This window comes from Sturnus vulgaris, chromosome W, assembly GCF_052056855.1.
Source record: "Sturnus vulgaris isolate bStuVul1 chromosome W, bStuVul1.hap1, whole genome shotgun sequence".
In the NCBI taxonomy this organism is placed as follows: Eukaryota; Metazoa; Chordata; class Aves; order Passeriformes; family Sturnidae; genus Sturnus; species Sturnus vulgaris.
The window spans coordinates 348,048-365,633 of NC_142282.1; the positions used below are offsets into that span (position 1 = coordinate 348,048).

Here is a 17,586-nt window from a genome sequence, read left to right on the forward strand (position 1 = left end):
ATTTGAAAATTCCCAAGCAAAGCAGACAGTACATCAAAATTCAAGAAAGCAAAAAGATTGGCAAGCCCCAGCAGTGAACAGGAGATGAGCACTGTGACTTGAGGAACTGATGAAATCGGTCTCACTGGCAGAAGTAAGCAATTAATATGCAGCCAGAGTAAACACTCTTCATCTCAGGGTTCAGCAAAACAAAGAGCTGAAACCCCCTTATCTTTTGCATTTTTCCCTCCCGACATGTACTTTCTGAAGGAACAGAGAAAATGGAGGTCTCAGAGCTTTTTTTCCATTCGTTAGTCTGACTAAAGGTGACTCTGGCTCAGTGCAGTGAGGGTCATCTCCCTCCCCCAGATCAATATTTTAATATGACTTATCAGAACAAGAATGAATTGTTTACTTTAAAACCTCAGGATCCCATAAAGGGAGAGGGAAAGGTGTCCACTGGAAGCAGAGGCTTGCAGCAGCTGCCCACTGCTGGGAACTCAGAAAAGAAACCAGGACTCCAAAGATTCGAGTACAGACAGTCAGCAAAATGTCCTGCGAGAGAATCCCAGTTCTGCCAAGCCCTAACAACACACCAGAGGATCCTTTGGCTCTTGTCTCCGATGGTAAGTGCCTTCCTGTGCAAAATTCATGTGATGAAAAGGAAATGCTAAAATATATTAACAAAAATAAAATAATGCAGGTGGATTTCCAACACTAAGCACTTCAGCATACCAAAATATCCACATGTGCCCAGGGCTCAACTGTGTAATTTAACAGAATTTTATGTCTTGGACCTAGGGATCTCTACCTGCATTTGGAAAGAGATTAGGCTTTTGTTAGGGCAGTGCAAACCACCCTGAATGTTTATTTTTTTAAAAATGGGGTGGTGGGGAAGCTGACAGGCTTCCCGAGGGACCAGGAATACTTCCAGGTCTGGCTGTATGGGAAATGCAGGTTCTGTGACCCATCTTGAGAAACCCTCTTGTTCTTCACAGTGCTCCTCTGCATTGGAACATCCCAATAATGTTCTTCACACAGTTGTCCAGCAGAAGAGAAGCAGAAAGGGGGTTTTTCTCTGATGATTATGCTTTGTTTTCTCCCTGTAACTTTCCCATTATTTTGTGTTTGGGTTTTGTTTTTTTTTCCCTTGCAGTACTAAAAACTAGTGGCCATTTCTCTTTCTTTCATTATATTTTGTCTTGGAAATATTCCTGATGATTTGCTGGAAGCTGAGGGACTATAAATTGCCTGTTTGCAGTGGCATCAGCTGCCTTGCTTTCTCCTTACATGTTCTGCAGTGAAGTTGAGTCCTGCCAGGATTTCTGGGCTTACCTGCTCTTACCTGCTCTGATTGCCAGGCTTTTCCTCAGGGAGCTTCATTAGCAGGATCTTGTTTGATCCTTGCCCTGTGCTGCAGAAAGAAAGCTGAGTAAAATGTGTATGAGGAAAGGTAAGGGAAGACACCAACACTGAGGTGAATTAGAAAGCCAGACACAGCACCTTTGGCATTCGTTTCTCACTGCAGCATAGGCACATTTATGAAACCAGCCCCGTGGACCTCAGGGCTACAGCTGCATCCTTACTGACAGAATGTTGTGGCATGACTGGGTCTTTGCCATCATTAATTCAGAGCCATGTGATGCTCAGAGTGTGCTGCAGCTCCTGTCTTTCTTTCAGAGATGTCTCCTTCATAGCTGGGACTGCACAGGAGCCTGACCTGTGGATCTACACATCTGCCTTTGTGTGTGCTCAAATGCTTAGCTCTGTCCCACTGCAGGACTACAGACTCCAAACACAGACAGAACCAGTGGGACATGAAAATCCCTTGGATGTCAGTCATGCCCAAGCATTTCTAGGCTTATTTTCGTGGCAGGGATGGGAATGCCAGATTATTACTGCTTTAACAATCTCATTGGAGAAATGAAACAACCTGATCTGGTAACCAGACACTGAGGGTCCATTTCTCTGCTGTCCTGTCCACCAGCAAAGGGCACTCAGAACCCAGCTTCTACTGCCAGCTTGTGGCACTGAGTAATCACAAACCCTTCCCTGAGGTTTCATTAGGTGCAAATCAAGAATTAAACCGATCCAGAGCCCCACTAAGTCTGCCCTGACCTATCAACACCGGTTGAACGATATTACAATTGGGAAGAAGATCCAGAGAAGATAAGTAAGATCACAGGGGGAGGAGACCCTTGTTACACTGTGAAGAGCAAGCTGGTGGTTCAGGTGTGTCAGTACAGGTGGGCAGCAGCTTATCTGGGTGCCCTGGTATCAACTCTGTGCGAGCACTTCGACATTTGGTGCTGCAGAATTGAGCGGGCTGATTTGTGAGCACTGTGCTCCCTGCACAAAAAGAGATTGACGAGAAGGCTAAACCCAGGGAGGAGTTCTCCAAGAATGAGCCTTTTGAGGCCTTTAACTTCCTTAACACTCTGTTGCTAAAGCAGAACCAGATCCTGAAGACTATTGGAGAGTCTGGGTTTACAACACATGGGGAGTAAATTCTCCCCAGTATGTAAAGTGGGAATGCATTTCTGAGCTCAAAAATAAATGAAAGAGGAGTTGAAAAGCACTACAGCAGGACATCCCATTCTCACCTCTTGGCACAAAAAGACAACTGCATCCTCTCCCAAGGGGCAGTGGGACCAGGAGTACAGACCAACTTGGCTGTCTTGTATACGGGCTACTCAAAAATGCTGCTAAAAACAAGTATATGAAAATCAAATATAATCCCCAGTATTGTGATTCCTCAGGTCTGACATAGCTATAAAAGTTGGGTGCTGATTCTGGGCTGTCTCCATCAACTAGAGGAAGACACAGGCCCTTGCAGGAATGACTCATCCCTCTCCTCGGGAAATTGTCTCTGGAATAGCACAGATTGCTTTCTCAGGTGCTGTCCATCTCCCTTGTCTGTAAGGGAACTCAAAGCCACTTTAGCTTTTACATCCCACAGCCAGCTGAGATGCAATATTCACCTCAAAGCAATTCAGGATCCTATGTCCCACCTCCTTGTGAGAACCCCGATGTGCCACATATAAATATGCACAAACCTGGTCTTGTGTCTATTTTGCAGGTCCTTGAAATTCCCTCTTCTGAAGCCTGCAGTGTGCCTCCATCACTCGTTCCATGGGCTAAGCACCTGCTCCCAGAGCTGTGGAGTGTGACAATGGTGTTTGTGTCCAGTCTATCAAACGCCATTATCACACTAAATAGTTCCTGGCAGACAAGGCATCAGGTCAAGAAGGTTTGGACCTCTGGCAGTACACCTACCTTCCCACTGTGCTGAGGAATAAACAACCGTGGTACATGCACAGCAAGATGACTCTGCTCCTTCTTTTAGAGGCAAAAGCACCAGAATATGTGAGAAATCCATACTCTGACACAGGCACTTCCAGATCCTCATTGTAAAGCACACCAGACATCTTAAGGAACCATCACTATACTGTCATCATTAGGAATGTGGATTTCCTTGGCATTAATAGGGCTGTGTTTACCTCTGACAAGTCAGCTTGTGATTTTTATTAAAAATGAACTGACCAGGACAATAAAACTGAAAGCAATTAACCAATAGAGTGGAACTCCATCTCTGACTTTGGGACCAAACTACAACATACATTTGGAATATTAACTGGCTGAAATGCTCATGAGATTTTTCAAACTGAACACTTCCCAAAATTCTGATAAAAATCTGTTGCCTCTAACTTGAAACACCATTTATTCAATGCTTTTAGCTTTGCTCCATCCCACCACACTCAAGCCCCTTGCCTTATGTTCTAAACCCCCTGTTTTGGGAACAGCCACAATGCTCTCACAGAAATTCTTCTGAACACTACTGTAAAGAATAAGCATCATCTGTAGGAACTTCCAAAGCCCTAATGAAAGCCAGGTACCAGAAGTGCACTGAGGAGCCTAAATCCCACTGAATAGTCCAAGATTTAGGCTCAAAGGATGTTATGCTCTGATTTGCAATGGAAGTGGTAACTTTAATATTCATCATTGTGTTCCAAACTTCACCTTTCCTGGCTTCTAAGTAACCCAGCATGCATATGCATATGCAATACTGTGCAAAACTTGTACTTGGCCTCTTAAATATATTGATGTTTCCATAGCAGCTGAACCACAGGGCTGTGGATGTAGACACAGAGATGTTCTTCTCCAATACCAATCGACAGAAGCCTGTAAGAAAATCCAGCAGATGGCTTAGTTTGTTTTCAAACCTTGCCCCAGTGTTAAATCTCAGGCACCATGAGCACAGGATCAGCTCCTTCCTTTGTTGCTGGCATCAGCATCAGGATGATTCCAGAACAATGTCAAAAGTCAAAAGACTAAAGTTATCTCCTCAGGTCACTAGTGCATGTTACTGCTCCATGTCCTCAAGAGTAGTTTCACAAGGTGGGATAGTGAGACTCAGTGCTCTGAAGAAATGAAGTCTCTAGGTTCTCTTGCCTTCTTGGGCACCATTTTCTTTACCGTTGATGAGTTTGGCAGATTCTTGCTTTTAGTGGATGTTGCTTTCCTCTGTTTTTGATGAGTGGTTCGGAGAGATTTCAGCCCCAGCATCTCACAGTACTCATTGCACTGGTGGAGGGCTCTGAACTGCTCAATGAAGGAAAAGGAGCAGTTACCTTTAAACCCCTTGTATCTGTAGTAACAAAGGAAAAAAAACCCAAATGGGAATTCACGATACATTTTCAGCACAGGGAGGCAGAGTATGACGGCTGACTCATAAGCAACTTGAAAACATTAAGCAAGCCTCTTCTACCCATGCTGGCTTGAGAAACATTGACTGCCACAGAAACTCAGACTGGGTCATTGGGATGTGAGGGGAACCAGGTAACAAGTGGTGACAGAAGAGGAAAAGCATTAGAGGCAAAGCTCTGTGGGCTGGGTCCTGGCACTGTCATGACCTTAAGCTGTGAATAAAATTGTCTGCTGGCTACCTTTCTCAGTAACACCCAAATGAAATCCATGCTACATCATTCTCTATGAACAGTTCTGCTGTCCACCATGAAGAGACAAGGTTGTTGCACAAGGTGTTTCAGAACTAGAACCTGTTTCCATCTAAGCATGTACATCAGTTCCATGCTATGCTGCTCCCCTCCCCTGGCTGCCTACAGGATCTCAAGGAGACAAGCCCCTCAGGGAAGGATGGAAGGAATGCTCCCAAGGAAGGCAGTCTCATCCAGCCTCCACAGCTCCCAAGCCACCACTGAACCTCCCACCATGAGAGGTACAGGGCACGTGTATCCCTCTTCTCCTCACCGTGCCTCTGGGTGCTGACAGTCCTCCCAGGGCCTGCTTTTTAAGCTGCATCAGCTTATTTTAAAAGGTGCACCTGGCTCTTCAAAGGAGTAATTTTGTTTAAATTCTCAGGATGGAGAAGGGAGAAGAAAGGCCAACGCGCTCCTCTCCTTTTTTAACCTTAATCAGTGCCTGCTCTACTCTGCTCTCTTGGTTTGCTGGACAGAGAGTGTCCTCAGAGCTGAACTGTGAGTTGTAACTACAGAAAACCAACCAAACAAGATCTGGTTTGAAATGAACAGAGGATGCTCATTCCCAGCATCCAGAGAACTCCCTTCCTCAGGCAGACTGCACAGTGCTAAAGAGAATACTGCTGCTCTGAGGTCAGGCTCCTGCTGACAGACAGGCCCTGCTCTGGAGACCCCACTCAGCTGGCTCTGAACAGCAGGTTAACCTTGAAGGGATTTTCCTTTCCTCTCCAAGTAAGCTGTGTGTTTGTTTAACCAAAGCAGGTTGAAGAGGCGTGTCGTTGTTACCTCAAGACTATATCCTGGAGTCCAGCAGGATCATCATCAAGTTCTCTTGCTCCCTTGGAGAAATCAGAGACTTCAGACTGAGCTGCTCTCAGGAGCTCACAGGTATGTATTGTGTTGGTGGATGCACCAGACACACCCACAGAACAGGAGTTCCACAGGCAAACACATCTGCCCTCAGCAAGGGAATCTCTTCTATCCAGCACCAAACCAAACCAAATCTTCCTTAAATCTGAAGGGGAAATGTTGGATTTGCCCTCAGGTTTAAACTCCCCAATGCCTCTTATTACCATGTGGAGTAAAGCTAAACTTGTCAGTACTCTGGAACCAGGCAGAGTTTTAGATCCAGACTTGGCAACCAGCACTCCTGTTAATGACCATAGCCGTGGGTTACCATTCTCCAGATTCCCTCCTTTGTGTGCACCATTCCTGGATAAATCCCTGGGCCCTCATGCACAGTTCTACTCTGCTCACTGCATGCACAGAGCCACACACTGTGCTTCGGTATTTTTGTTTCCATTCGCCAGAGAAGCTACAGAGTGGCTGATTTAAGGCTCAGGTGCAGATTAAAAATGCTTCCCAGGCGTTCCTGTTCCTAGGTCCACTTCGCCCCCTCCTGACAGAACTGCACTGCAGCTCCTGCAGCACATTGACTGCACCGCTGCTTTGGGCTCCTCTGCTCTCCAGTTCCCTGGCAAAACACACAGAGCAAGGACAAAGGATGAAAATTCCTTCCTCCACACATTGCAGACTCTGTTTTGTAGTACAAAAGAGACGTTCAGCACAGTTTAAGCCACCCCAGTCCCACTCTGCATTTCTGGCTCAGTAGGATCATGTGTTCTCCCTTCATGGGACCAGGTTAGCTCTCAGCACTCGGCTGAACAGCCCAAAGCAGCAAGAACCAGCAACACACACGAGCCCTGGGCTCCCCACCCATGTTCATAGAACTAAAAATCCAACTGCAGACATGAATACAGAGATCTTCTTTCCAGGAAAGAAGCATGAAAACAAAATACAGCACCAGGGAAAATCTTTCATCTTGCAGGAATACAATTAGCTAAATAACAAACAAAATTATATTCAATATTTTCAGGAGGTTCTTCATTTAGGGAAATTATTTTATATGCCTGAGGTGATCCTTACTACAGCTTGCATTGTGTGCTCACTTCCTCCTCTCCAGCACAATGTGTGTTTCTATAGGAATCATTTCCCACCGGGAGCTGGACAACATTCACGAAAGCATTTTTATAAATCTTCTGAGTCCTGACAACAGTGTTGCCTAAATAAAACATTTATTACTTTTTTGGCTTGTGACAGGATGATATACATTCATTTCAACTGCTTTTATTTTGGATCCACAGCTGCAAGAGTAAATCAGTCTAATAGAATGGATGCCAGCCTGCAAATGTTCAGGACTCTCCCAGAATATTCTAAAGTCACATTTTTAATAATTTAGATGATACTGTGATGATTATCGTATGATATTTCTTCTTGTATCCCAGGTATACAGACAAGGTGCAATTTAGAATAAGGGCTGAACACATGACCAGACCTTCTTTCTCCTGCCAGATTCTCAAAGGAGAATATGAAGTAAAAGCACTTACCCCCATCCCCTTTCCCTGTCCAGCAGCCACTACCTATTCCTATCCACAGCTCTGCTGGACTGTGATATAACTAGAAGTCTTAATTAACTTAAGACAAGTGGACTAAAGGTAGACTATTACAGGCCTACATCTTTACCCATATTCTTAAGTCTCCCCAAAAGAGCTGAAGCTTTTACAACACCACTAGAAAACAGGCTCTAGAAACCCTGAATAATCTTTTGTTAAGGCTCAGAACTGCTGTTTTTGAGAAAGAAAGGGGAGGGATACCATCAAACCGCTTCACAATTGCCCTTGTTTATCAGGGAAGTGGCCAATACACAGCACCCCACTGAGAAGAGTCTTTCTAAAAGCTTGTGTCACAAATACATATCCCAAAGTTCTGGCACTTTTGCTGGCTGCAGGAAGGATTCCAGCTTGCCTTTTACCGTGGGCTGCAGCCAGTGCTGGCCCCGTGTGTTCAGCCCTACCTTCCTCCAGCTGATGGACCACCAGGAGCCCTACCTGCTGTCAGCAGAACCCTTCATGTCACTTGTGAAATACCCTTTGGACAAGCCCATTTCAAGGGAGGCATGCAGGAAAAACAAAGCTCAATCTACAGGGTAGCCCCGCTCTTTCAGAACAAAATAAATGTGTTTCCTTTACAGGCAGGTTTCCATAAAGATAAACATGAAAAAGTTAAAAGACTTAGATAAGGACTGCTTTCTTGTAAAGTTAAAGCAAGAATGAATTTCCAGTGCACCCTCCCCCATCCACACGTAACTGTGAAGAGACAGATGAGTAAAGTACAACCATGCTGCTGAGAAATGCCATTCACTCACCCTTTGGCCAGGGTTGCTATGCCAACATCTGTTAACTTCATCCCTACACCTGCAAGGCAGCAAGGAAACACTGAGCTTAGCTTACACTGGAATTTCTAGGACAATCTTCACATATGGAGGTATTAAATGTTATTTATTTAGTCACCTTTTCCATTTTAATTATTTGTCACATTTTTTTTCAAAGCATTTTAAAGCACCCCGGTTAAGAGGATGTTCTCTCTGTCACCAGCAGTTTCTAGAAGTCAGGCTCATGCCACTATTTTACAGCTGTCAAGGTGATCAACAGCACAGCTTGTTTCCTGTGCTAAGATTTTCTTTCTCCTCCCTTCAAATTACTTCAGGGATCCTGTTTAGATGCTTTGTTGCTATTTTTCCTGCCTTCACTTATAAAGGAATATAGAATGTTTCCTAAGATTCCAGCTTTTTCCTGTTTTTCTTCAAGAAGGGCCTGTCTTCCCCTGCTCCAAATACATTGCAAGACTGAAGAGCAGCCACACTCATGGGAGCTGAGGTAGCACTTAGCAAACATGAGGGTGTTTCTTCACTATTCTTCTTTTTAAAGATTACATTTCTTCAAAACTAGCCAGGACCCAAATATGGAGCATTCTGCTGCTGAGTATTTAAATACAAGAAAAAGGGGAGAACTAGGGTGTCATTAACACCTGAAGTCTTTCACTCAGCAGCCATTTCATTAACCTCTGAGTGGTGAGACAAAAAGCTGGATCTGGCTCATACTAAGTGTCCTGATTCACCAAGGTACACGTGAAAGAACAACTCTTCCATTAAGAGTGTAAGATTCGGTTTTCTTTTCCAAACTGTCCTCTTGCAAGAATATAAGCTAGATAAAAACTGCCCCTCCTCAGACAACTCACCTTGCAGGTCAGTGACAAGCAAGTTCCCATTTGTCTTCTCATACACCCAGTGCTGAAAGGTGCAACACTTCTGGCCAGCCTCCGAATCTCTTCTCAGAAAATTCACTTCCTTGCCATCCTTGACAGAGTATTTCACAAACTCCCCAACCAGCTCCTCCTCCACTGTGGCATAGGGGATGTTATTAGCAGGGCGATGAATAAGAAAAATCGGAATGATTCTGAAATCAAGGGATAGAAACTAATAAAATCCTGAGAATTCTTTTGGTAAGGGGGTAAGAAACAGACAAAAGTGGCCAGTGATCTCGGAGAGTGAATGAACAGCTACCAACTGTAAACCAAGTTGGAAGAGCTGTAACACTGGTCCCAGTTTTCCTGTTTCCTCTCTAGTCCTAGCAATCAGCAGGCTGCCATGGCACAGGACACTATATATAAGCATATATGTATATAAAATATATATGTATACTCACTCTGGTACTTCTCCAAAGCCTTCCAAGGGTTCAGCTTCAGCTGCATATAACTTTGCATACTCTCTTGCAGTATTTTGGACATAGCATTCCTGTGTTACAACAGACATGCCTATGGGAATATTGCTCAAGACATTCAAGAGATCATCTGTTTGAAGACGAGGAGAGCTCTGGCTTCCAAAGGCCAGGGGCAGCTCACCTGCAGTGCCAGACTGTAGTTCTTCTGCAGCAGCTCGTCGCGGCTCTTGGTGCCGTAGGTGAGGGCGCTGTGCACCTTGAGCACGCAGGGGTGGCCGGCGGCGAAGGCGGGCGCCAGGCCCTGCAGCACGCGGCTGCGGAACGCTCTGCGGTGCATGCCCTCGCCAAAGTGCAGCCCCTCTGTCATTATTGCTCCGTGCAGTGTCCCACCAAAGTAGCTGGAGCTCAGGGGATCTTCTCTGAACATCAGCTGCATGAATTCGATTTCTTCCACACCTAAAACATAACAGGAATCTCTGCAGGCACAGGAGGGGGTGGGCATGGGAGAGCAGATGCAGGAGAGAGCAGAGGAGGAAAAAATGCCCAGTGAAAGCACAACTTGTACTACTGAGGCCTGGGACCTCAAGCAGCTCCTGAGAGGCAGCTGCTTGCCTGTAGGATCCAAAGCCAGCATGGAGAAAGATGGCAGCTCAGGATCATGTGGAGACAAGACAGAGTGTAGCAATCAAGTCTGTTACAGATTAAATCGAGAAAGATTCTGGATTTCACCCCTTTAAATGATCATTGGAATCCAAATGCAAAAAAAATCATAAGGGGGAAAAAAGTTAAACACTGAGAGAAACTAAAAAATTCTAACTGCACTTCAAGTGTGTCTAATCATAACATTTCAAGGACCATCAGTAAAGAAGATAAATAGGAGAACAGAACTACACAACAAGGAAGTCCTTCCAGTTGCCCCTTGCAGTTATCTCTGGTTTAGCCTCTGTACACTATTGCTTCTCTTCAAAGCACAGAGGAAACAATACACAGATAAGGCCAGAATTAGAACACTCCTTAATTCCACCTAAAATTCTCTGATTAAAAGTTATACAGTGCTGCTACATGAAAAGTCCTGTCTTTATTCGAATGCACAAGGAAATAAATGTTTAATTTTAATTCTTCAAGGAAAAGAAAGAAAAGTCACCATGCCAACTGAAGGCCTGTATCTCTGCAGGCTGTTCAGGAATGACAGCCCCACTGGCAAGGCACTATCTTTAGCTGTAGCACAGGACACAGGCTGGGTGTCACTGAACACCAGTTAACACACAGGGAAAGCATTCCAAAGCTTCATGCCTGCCTTTCTCCTGGAGTACAGTTACACAGCAGGTGACCTGCAGGAACCATGTGTTTGTGCCAAAGAGCTGCCAGCGCTCTGTGTGTGTCTGTGTCTCTGTATGATGCCATGCAATGCTACTTCACTTTATATTTACCTTCATAACTCTGAAAACTTGAGAGACGTTCCAATACTAGGAGGAAACAAATAAATGAATTTTGTAGTAAAAAACTCTGAATGGAAACTGTCATTGTCATTATTATTAATTGAAACTGTAAACTAAGGCTTACCTGCAGCAGTCAGATGAAACTCAGCAGTCACCTTTCCATACACGTTATTCAAGCAGCAATAATACATTCCCAGGTCTTGGTAACTGGCTTCAGCTATTGCCAGAGAGGCAGGAGAGTCATCCTGGGCACTGGAACAGAGCATCTTGTGCCATCAAATATTTCACTTGTTATCACTGGAAAAACTCTCTGCACTGTTTATTTGTTTCAACACGGCACAATTATTTAGCAAATAATGATATGTATAATACTACAATGGATATTGCAATACAATAATCAAAATCAGAAGAGTTAAGACAAGAAGAATCAGAATGCTAAGTTTAACCAATTCATACAACTTTTTCTCTCCACTTAAAAGAACATCTAAGAAAAATCCTTCCTACAAAACTTTTAATCTTCTCAGAAGCGTGCATTCTGATGGAAATATCTTTTCTTTTTATTTTCCTTTGGGTAATGTTAACTTTCTATTTTTGAAACATTCTAAACAGTTTTTTAGATCAGAATGTCATTACTGCTACAAGGAAAATAACTCATTTCATTAAAATGGAAAACCTTTTCTTTCCACTCTTCTCTAGGTTAAATGAGGTTTAAACTTCTTTTGGAATTTTTTTGAAATCTGGAGGACACTGGCTGTGAACAGGCTGAGAGGTGATGGAACACAAACTGTGACCAATATCAATGCATTGTGAGAAGATCTGCCTCCTATGAATAGCAAAGTCACCCAAAACTCCCATCCTTCAGAAACATTCCCTTACCTTCTCTGCAGCCGAGCCAGTACCTTGGAATCTTTAGTCCATGTAATGGTGGAGTCACCATGAATGTCCCCAAACTGACAGCACAGCTTAATACTTCCAGAGCAGTCAGGGAATAACTCTGCTTGGATCTTCTTCAGCAGCCTGGGGGCTTGAAACAGAACAACAACAGTTCAGGATGTGAAGGCAATTATATTGTTCTGGCATTTTAACATTTCATGTAAAGAACACGAATGCTGAAATCTCTGGTAAGTAATTATGACTTCTCATGTCTCAATACTAGTAGCTAGTAGAATTGTTTAGCTGATCACAGCCTGGGAGAAAGTCCCAGAAGGTCCTGCCAGCCTGGATCTCTGCTAGGACTTTTCACTGTCTAACAGAATGTTCCAGTGTCTTTGCACATGGGCATAGTGTGAGCAGGAGGCTGGAGGGCACTTGGAAAGAAAGGGAATCGACAGATACTTAGAAAAAGGTTTTGAGGTCACAATACAGCCCTGCCTCAAGTGACACATCCCTGCTCGATGTAAGAGATGTAAAATGCAAGATGTTTTGTTTCCTACTGCGTTAAGTCTGAGCTGTTGCACTCTGAATGAGGTAGCATGGCACGTGTCCCTCGGGGATCCCATTCCTGCAGTAATACTCCAATAACACCCAACTCTAAGGGTCAGGCACACTGCTGTGGCTTTCCCCATTCCCAGTTCCAGGCCCCATCCAGTCCAGGTCTCCCCACTGGACTGGCAGTCTCTGAATCCTGGGCCATGTGAACCTTGCTGTATCAGAGCTGAAGTGACACAGACAGGACGTGACAGCTCTAGAAATAGAACTAATGGCTCCAGGTTCCTGCCCTGGCCACAGTCTTCCCTCCTGCAGCTGAAATAATGAAAAAACCCCACTGAATATATTCCACAGCAACCAAACCAGCCTTCCCATAATGCCAAGGAAAGGGCCACAACTATGCTCTAGAGCACAGACATACTTCAGTCAAGACTGAGGCAGAGCAGAAACGGGTGAAGAAAATTCAGTGTTATCTGATGCAGTCTGAATGTTTAAAACATTTTTCAAGCGTAACCTCAAGTAAAGGAAACAGGCCAGGCATTGCACAGTCACTGCAGTTCACTTGCTCTGCTTTGAAGGGATGTGTCTCTCCTCCCACACATTTGGTTGCCTGGCCAAGGACACATCTTTGAACAGAGAAAAGTCTGGGGTTTTTTAAAATTTTATTTGAAAAGTAGAAGTCTCACGAGACCCCACAGTAATTAGTGTGTGAAAAGCTCCACAAATGTGCAGCTTACCTTTAGTCACTGTTCAGTCTTGCTCTGAGCTATTAAATCATTTTATGATGTTAACGTGAAATGTCATGTCAGAAGGTAAAAATAAGACCTTGGTCCTTGCAAACTACCCATAGAAAAAACAAATCCCTCATTGGCCCAGGTGTCACAATCGTGCTACAGTGTTAGCGGCCTTCTAGAGACTCTGACAGAAACCCTCTCAATTATATGTTTCCTATATTGGTTTAATATTGCTCATTTCATCCGTGTCATTTTTGCAGCAGGGCAAAGCAAAGCAGAACCAGTCAGAAGTCAGCACATAGGACCTCAAAACATTGTTTATCAGTGGTACCCTTCTGCTAACAGTAACACTTTGCCAGTAATAAAAGCTTTGGTAACCAAGAGAGGACAATTGCAGTTGGGAGCTGCAATGCAGGAGCACAACTGGAAACACAGTCCTGTGGGAACAGAGCAAGTACTGGGCTTGCAGCTGCTGAGTGCTGCGTAGCTATGTGAGCTATGTGGTACCATTATGCCTTTCATCCGTGAAAAGTTACTCCAAGAGGCCAATGAGGCAGTGACTATTTCAAACAGGTTACAAAGTTCATGATTGAATATACTCACCAGCTGGGAAAAGGGTTCATCTCTGTGGCATGGGCACAGCACTCATTACTAAGTGCACAAATCTGGAAATAAAGCCCCAAGAGGGCAGGACACCCTTAGCTGACTGAGTCAGTCTGAAAGAGGCTTGCAGTGCCTTTCAATAATCCGAATTTTGAACTGTAGTCAGAACGATGGGAAAGGACAGAAAATAAAATCTGTTTTCCCTTACCTTTGCTATCCTTTTTCAAAATGAGTTTCCTTTGCTCTTTTCTATCCTCTTTATGGATCACGCCTCCCTCACTCTTCCCAGACTTTTTAACGCAGCTGGGATCCTTGCTGATACTTCCCCTCTCCTCCAGCCTGGGTTTTTTGGACAGAGTTGCTGGTGGTAATTTCTTCTTAGCTCCAGCAGCTACATGCCCGCTCTTTGTTGTGTCCTCTTTACATTTGATGGGCTCGGGCTCTGCAGCAGCCAGCGGTGTCTGGCAGGATTTTGACCCTTCCTGATTTCTTTGACTTTCTGTGTTGACTGGGAATGGATCAAGTGTGGTCCATGCCGGAGAGATTGACAGAGTTCTTCTGTGGGATGGCTGTTCTTGAAAACACTGGTTGTTCCCTGAACCAACTGGTGGCAAATTAACTAAACCACTTACTACACTCTCTGCTGTCCTGACTTCCTCCTTTTCACCATACTCAGTGGACTTAATTGAATTCTCAGCCGCAGTTATCTTGCTGGAAGGGATCAAGTCAGGACAAGACTGTTCTGTGCTAACATTCATAATCTGTTTCAGAGTCTGGGAGCCAGTCAAAGTGTGCAAAGGAGCCTTTGTTTCAACTTCATCTGGGTTATATTCAATAGCTCTTGGAATCTCGTGTTCATTTTCACACAAAGCTGTTTTCCCTTTGGTCTCTCCAGGAACCCTCTGGAACAGATCCTGCCATGACTTGCAGGAATTTTCCAATGTAGTTAAATTTTTGTGTATTTTGACTTCAGTTTGTATGGATCCAGTTTTTCCCTCATTTCTTGTGCCAGGACATGCCACTGCAGATTCACTGGAAAGGCCCTCTGAGTGGCTTACAGGTGTGAGGAAGGGCAGGGTTTTGTTTCCAAGCAGTTTTTGGGAATGTAGCTGATCCCCAGAACTTCCATGCTCCCCATCTGCTGTGCTGTGGTGCTCACCTTGAGCTTCCCTGGGCAGCGGGGCACTGGCTGATGTTACACTTCCAGCAGCATAGGTGGGATTTTTTGAAGAATCTATTTTTAACTCTTCATGAGACTTGAAAGTGCTGTCAACAAAAAATGAATGTTGTTCTGCTGTATTACAAGGGGAAGTCTGACTCTCTGAAGCCTGACTAATTCCTGAGTCACAGGAAATTTCAGCCCTGTGTTCCTCAGGTATGCAAATCTCTCTCTGTTCTCCTCCTGGTTTATACGGTTCACAGCTGGGCACTTCTAGATAAAAATCTCTTAAAAATGGCTCCCCACAGTGGGGAGGGACTGCACCTTCTTGTTTTGCTATTTCTGTCAGTTGGTCTGTATTTTGGGGTAGATTCTTATGTGTTGTGGTTTCATGAATCTCAATTAAAGTAGGCGATTGCATTACATAACCGTATTTCTGTGCATTAGAAACAATTTGAAAATCCTGACAGCCATTACTTTTTGAAAGATGGTAGCTGTCAGAATTAGTGTCATTTGGTGCATTCAAGCCTGAAAGATTTCCTTTTTCTTGTAAATTCACTTCATAACTTTTATGTGTGCTGTTAACAGAAGTCTGCTCTGCATGTGTAAACTGACTGGTGTTTTCACTGGGGAAAATGTGTTCCTCTTCAGGGAAATAAGCCAGTTCTTCTCTCACTGGATAACAGTCCTTAAAATGACAGCCTTCTCCAGGTACAGACTCATTTATCATGGATATGTTGTATTCAGTATGAAGTAACAGTCCAACTGTCCCATGTGACATATCTGATATGTCAGCTGGGTTTGCTTTGGGACATGCTAAATTACCACTCTGAGCATTCTGGAACCTTTGAAGAGAACCTGTTTCACATGTTTGGGCAGCATTATTAACAGCAAGCTTCCTTTCCCAAGTCACGGTGGATCCATTCCTGTCCGTGGCCATTGGATTTGGCTCCAAGCACTCCTGGGTACTTAATGGGACACTGTTTGCTGAAACACAAGTGGATGGCATTTCCCTCTCATTCCCAGTGTCAGAATTTAGACAGACACCATCTGTTCCTACCACTTGTGTAAGGCAAATGCTTCCTATGGATGCACTCTCACGTGCTGCAGCTCTCTGCAGGAGCATATCAGAAACCTTGCAGTCAGCTTTCCCAGTTCTGGGGTTATGAGCTGGCTCTGTGATGGCTTCCTGCTCTTCTGTCAAATCCATCAGTAAAGGATGATCGGAACAGGTCTCCTGCACAAAGTTCAGTTCTGGGACTTTGATATCTGTCAGTCTCTTACCTAAACTTGGGATGACTCTGTTTTCAAATGGGATTTGATAGTCTGAGTCATCTTCATGAAGAAGTTTCCACAGCTTGTCATGCACTGAGGATATACCAGCATCTCCTTTGCACTTGGGCTCTCCAGATTCCAGGACTGATTTGGGATTAGCTTCAGACACAGCCTCATTGGCTGATCGGCTGCAGAGAATATCTGGGTTACTGCTATCAGACCTCTGCTCTCCCTCCCCTGGCTCATCACACAGCTTTGCAGAAGAGAGAACAGCACACAAGCATTCCTGTTTATCAGGAGCAGACTCCATATCCCATAGAAAAGAAGGGGAAATATCACTCTTTGACTTTTTGCCATCACTAATAATTTCTTGTCCAGAGAAGACCTGCTGGTGACATCCTTCTCTCTTTTCACAAGGAGCACAATGAAGAGAAGAGGTCTTTAAATCTGCATTCTTTACTTGCAACACGTTTTCAGCAGAGAGCTGGCTGGTTCCTGCATTCTCACAAGTCCTGAAGATGCTGTCCTTTTCTGTTCTGGGCTCCATACAGAGGTTCTCACAATTCTGGGCAATGCTTTTAAGGTTAGCACTTTGACTCTTCAAAGAAGGAAAATAGAGCAATGTAATTAAAAATTAGAAGTACAGCTTTACACAGGCCTGAAGGCTTGCAATTTTTTAAAACTTTTTTTTTTATTTGTCAACAGTAGAATTTCTGACTTGTAACTATTAACATAATGGATTGAAATCAATCTCCTGAGTCTGAGTCTGAAAGTGTTGCTCTTTAGAGAAGGATTTGTAATGAAGTTGATCAATTTTACCTCCCAGTTTCTCAGTTTTTTAAACAGAAATAGTTTTGCAAGGTAATTCTCCTCTGCAAGTAAAGTCCCCATGTTACTTTTATAACCCTCTGTTTGCAAAAACAGAGTGTAACAAACCATCCCTAGAACACAGACAAAAAGTACATCACTGCCTCTGGGTCTCAGCTGAGCTGTAGTTCCAGTCCAACCAGGACTCCCCTGCTTGCTCTGACACAGAGCTACAGCCCCTCTGGCATGGCTCAGGCCCAGACTGCTCCCACGCAACACCAAGCTCTCATCTCAGCCAGATGCTCAATGGAACTTCTGTGTTAGTTCTGCTTCTCTCCTTTTCGGATAACAAAATTTAAAATTATCTAAAAGTGACATAAATTTGTCTTGGGAAGGGCAAACCAAGGATCTCTCAGATTTTATGTGAACAGGCTATTCTGACATGAACAAAACCAGAATAATGGCTCTGTAACCCAGGAGTGACAGCAGCACCTTGTTCCAAGGGTGCTGACCATTGACTAGTGACAGGGACAGGGTGCTGAACACTGAACTCTGACAGGGACAGGGTGCTGAACAATGAACACTGACAGGGACAGGGTGCTGGCT

The 17,586-nt window shown here is 44.2% G+C and overlaps 1 protein-coding gene and 1 long non-coding RNA gene across 9 annotated transcripts in view; one reads left to right on the top strand and one right to left on the bottom strand.

Annotated features, from left to right (window-relative positions):
* LOC106863894 (uncharacterized) lies at positions 1–3,553 on the top strand. Its single transcript, XR_001404363.2, has 2 exons — positions 1–605; positions 3,059–3,553. It is a non-coding gene; the product is annotated as an uncharacterized LOC106863894 (long non-coding RNA).
* LOC148220000 (alpha-protein kinase 2-like) overlaps positions 3,475–17,586 on the bottom strand; it is a 25,181-nt gene continuing 11,069 nt past the window's right edge. For 2 of the 8 annotated variants that reach the window (XM_088155710.1, XM_088155715.1), the window contains 9 exons: positions 13,948–16,771; positions 11,851–11,998; positions 11,099–11,226; positions 10,966–11,001; positions 9,717–9,991; positions 9,521–9,609; positions 9,054–9,271; positions 8,182–8,230; positions 3,475–4,627 (listed from right to left, as the gene is read on the bottom strand). In XM_088155710.1, coding sequence (XP_088011836.1) covers positions 4,393–4,627; positions 8,182–8,230; positions 9,054–9,271; positions 9,521–9,609; positions 9,717–9,991; positions 10,966–11,001; positions 11,099–11,226; positions 11,851–11,998; positions 13,948–16,771 — 4,002 coding nt within the window. In that variant the 3' untranslated portion in view covers positions 3,475–4,392. The remainder of the gene's footprint in view (positions 4,628–8,181; positions 8,231–9,053; positions 9,272–9,520; positions 9,610–9,716; positions 9,992–10,965; positions 11,002–11,098; positions 11,227–11,850; positions 11,999–13,947; positions 16,772–17,586) is intronic. The other 6 variants (XM_088155712.1, XR_015799146.1, XR_015799145.1 and 3 more) reach the window with 6 other exon arrangements.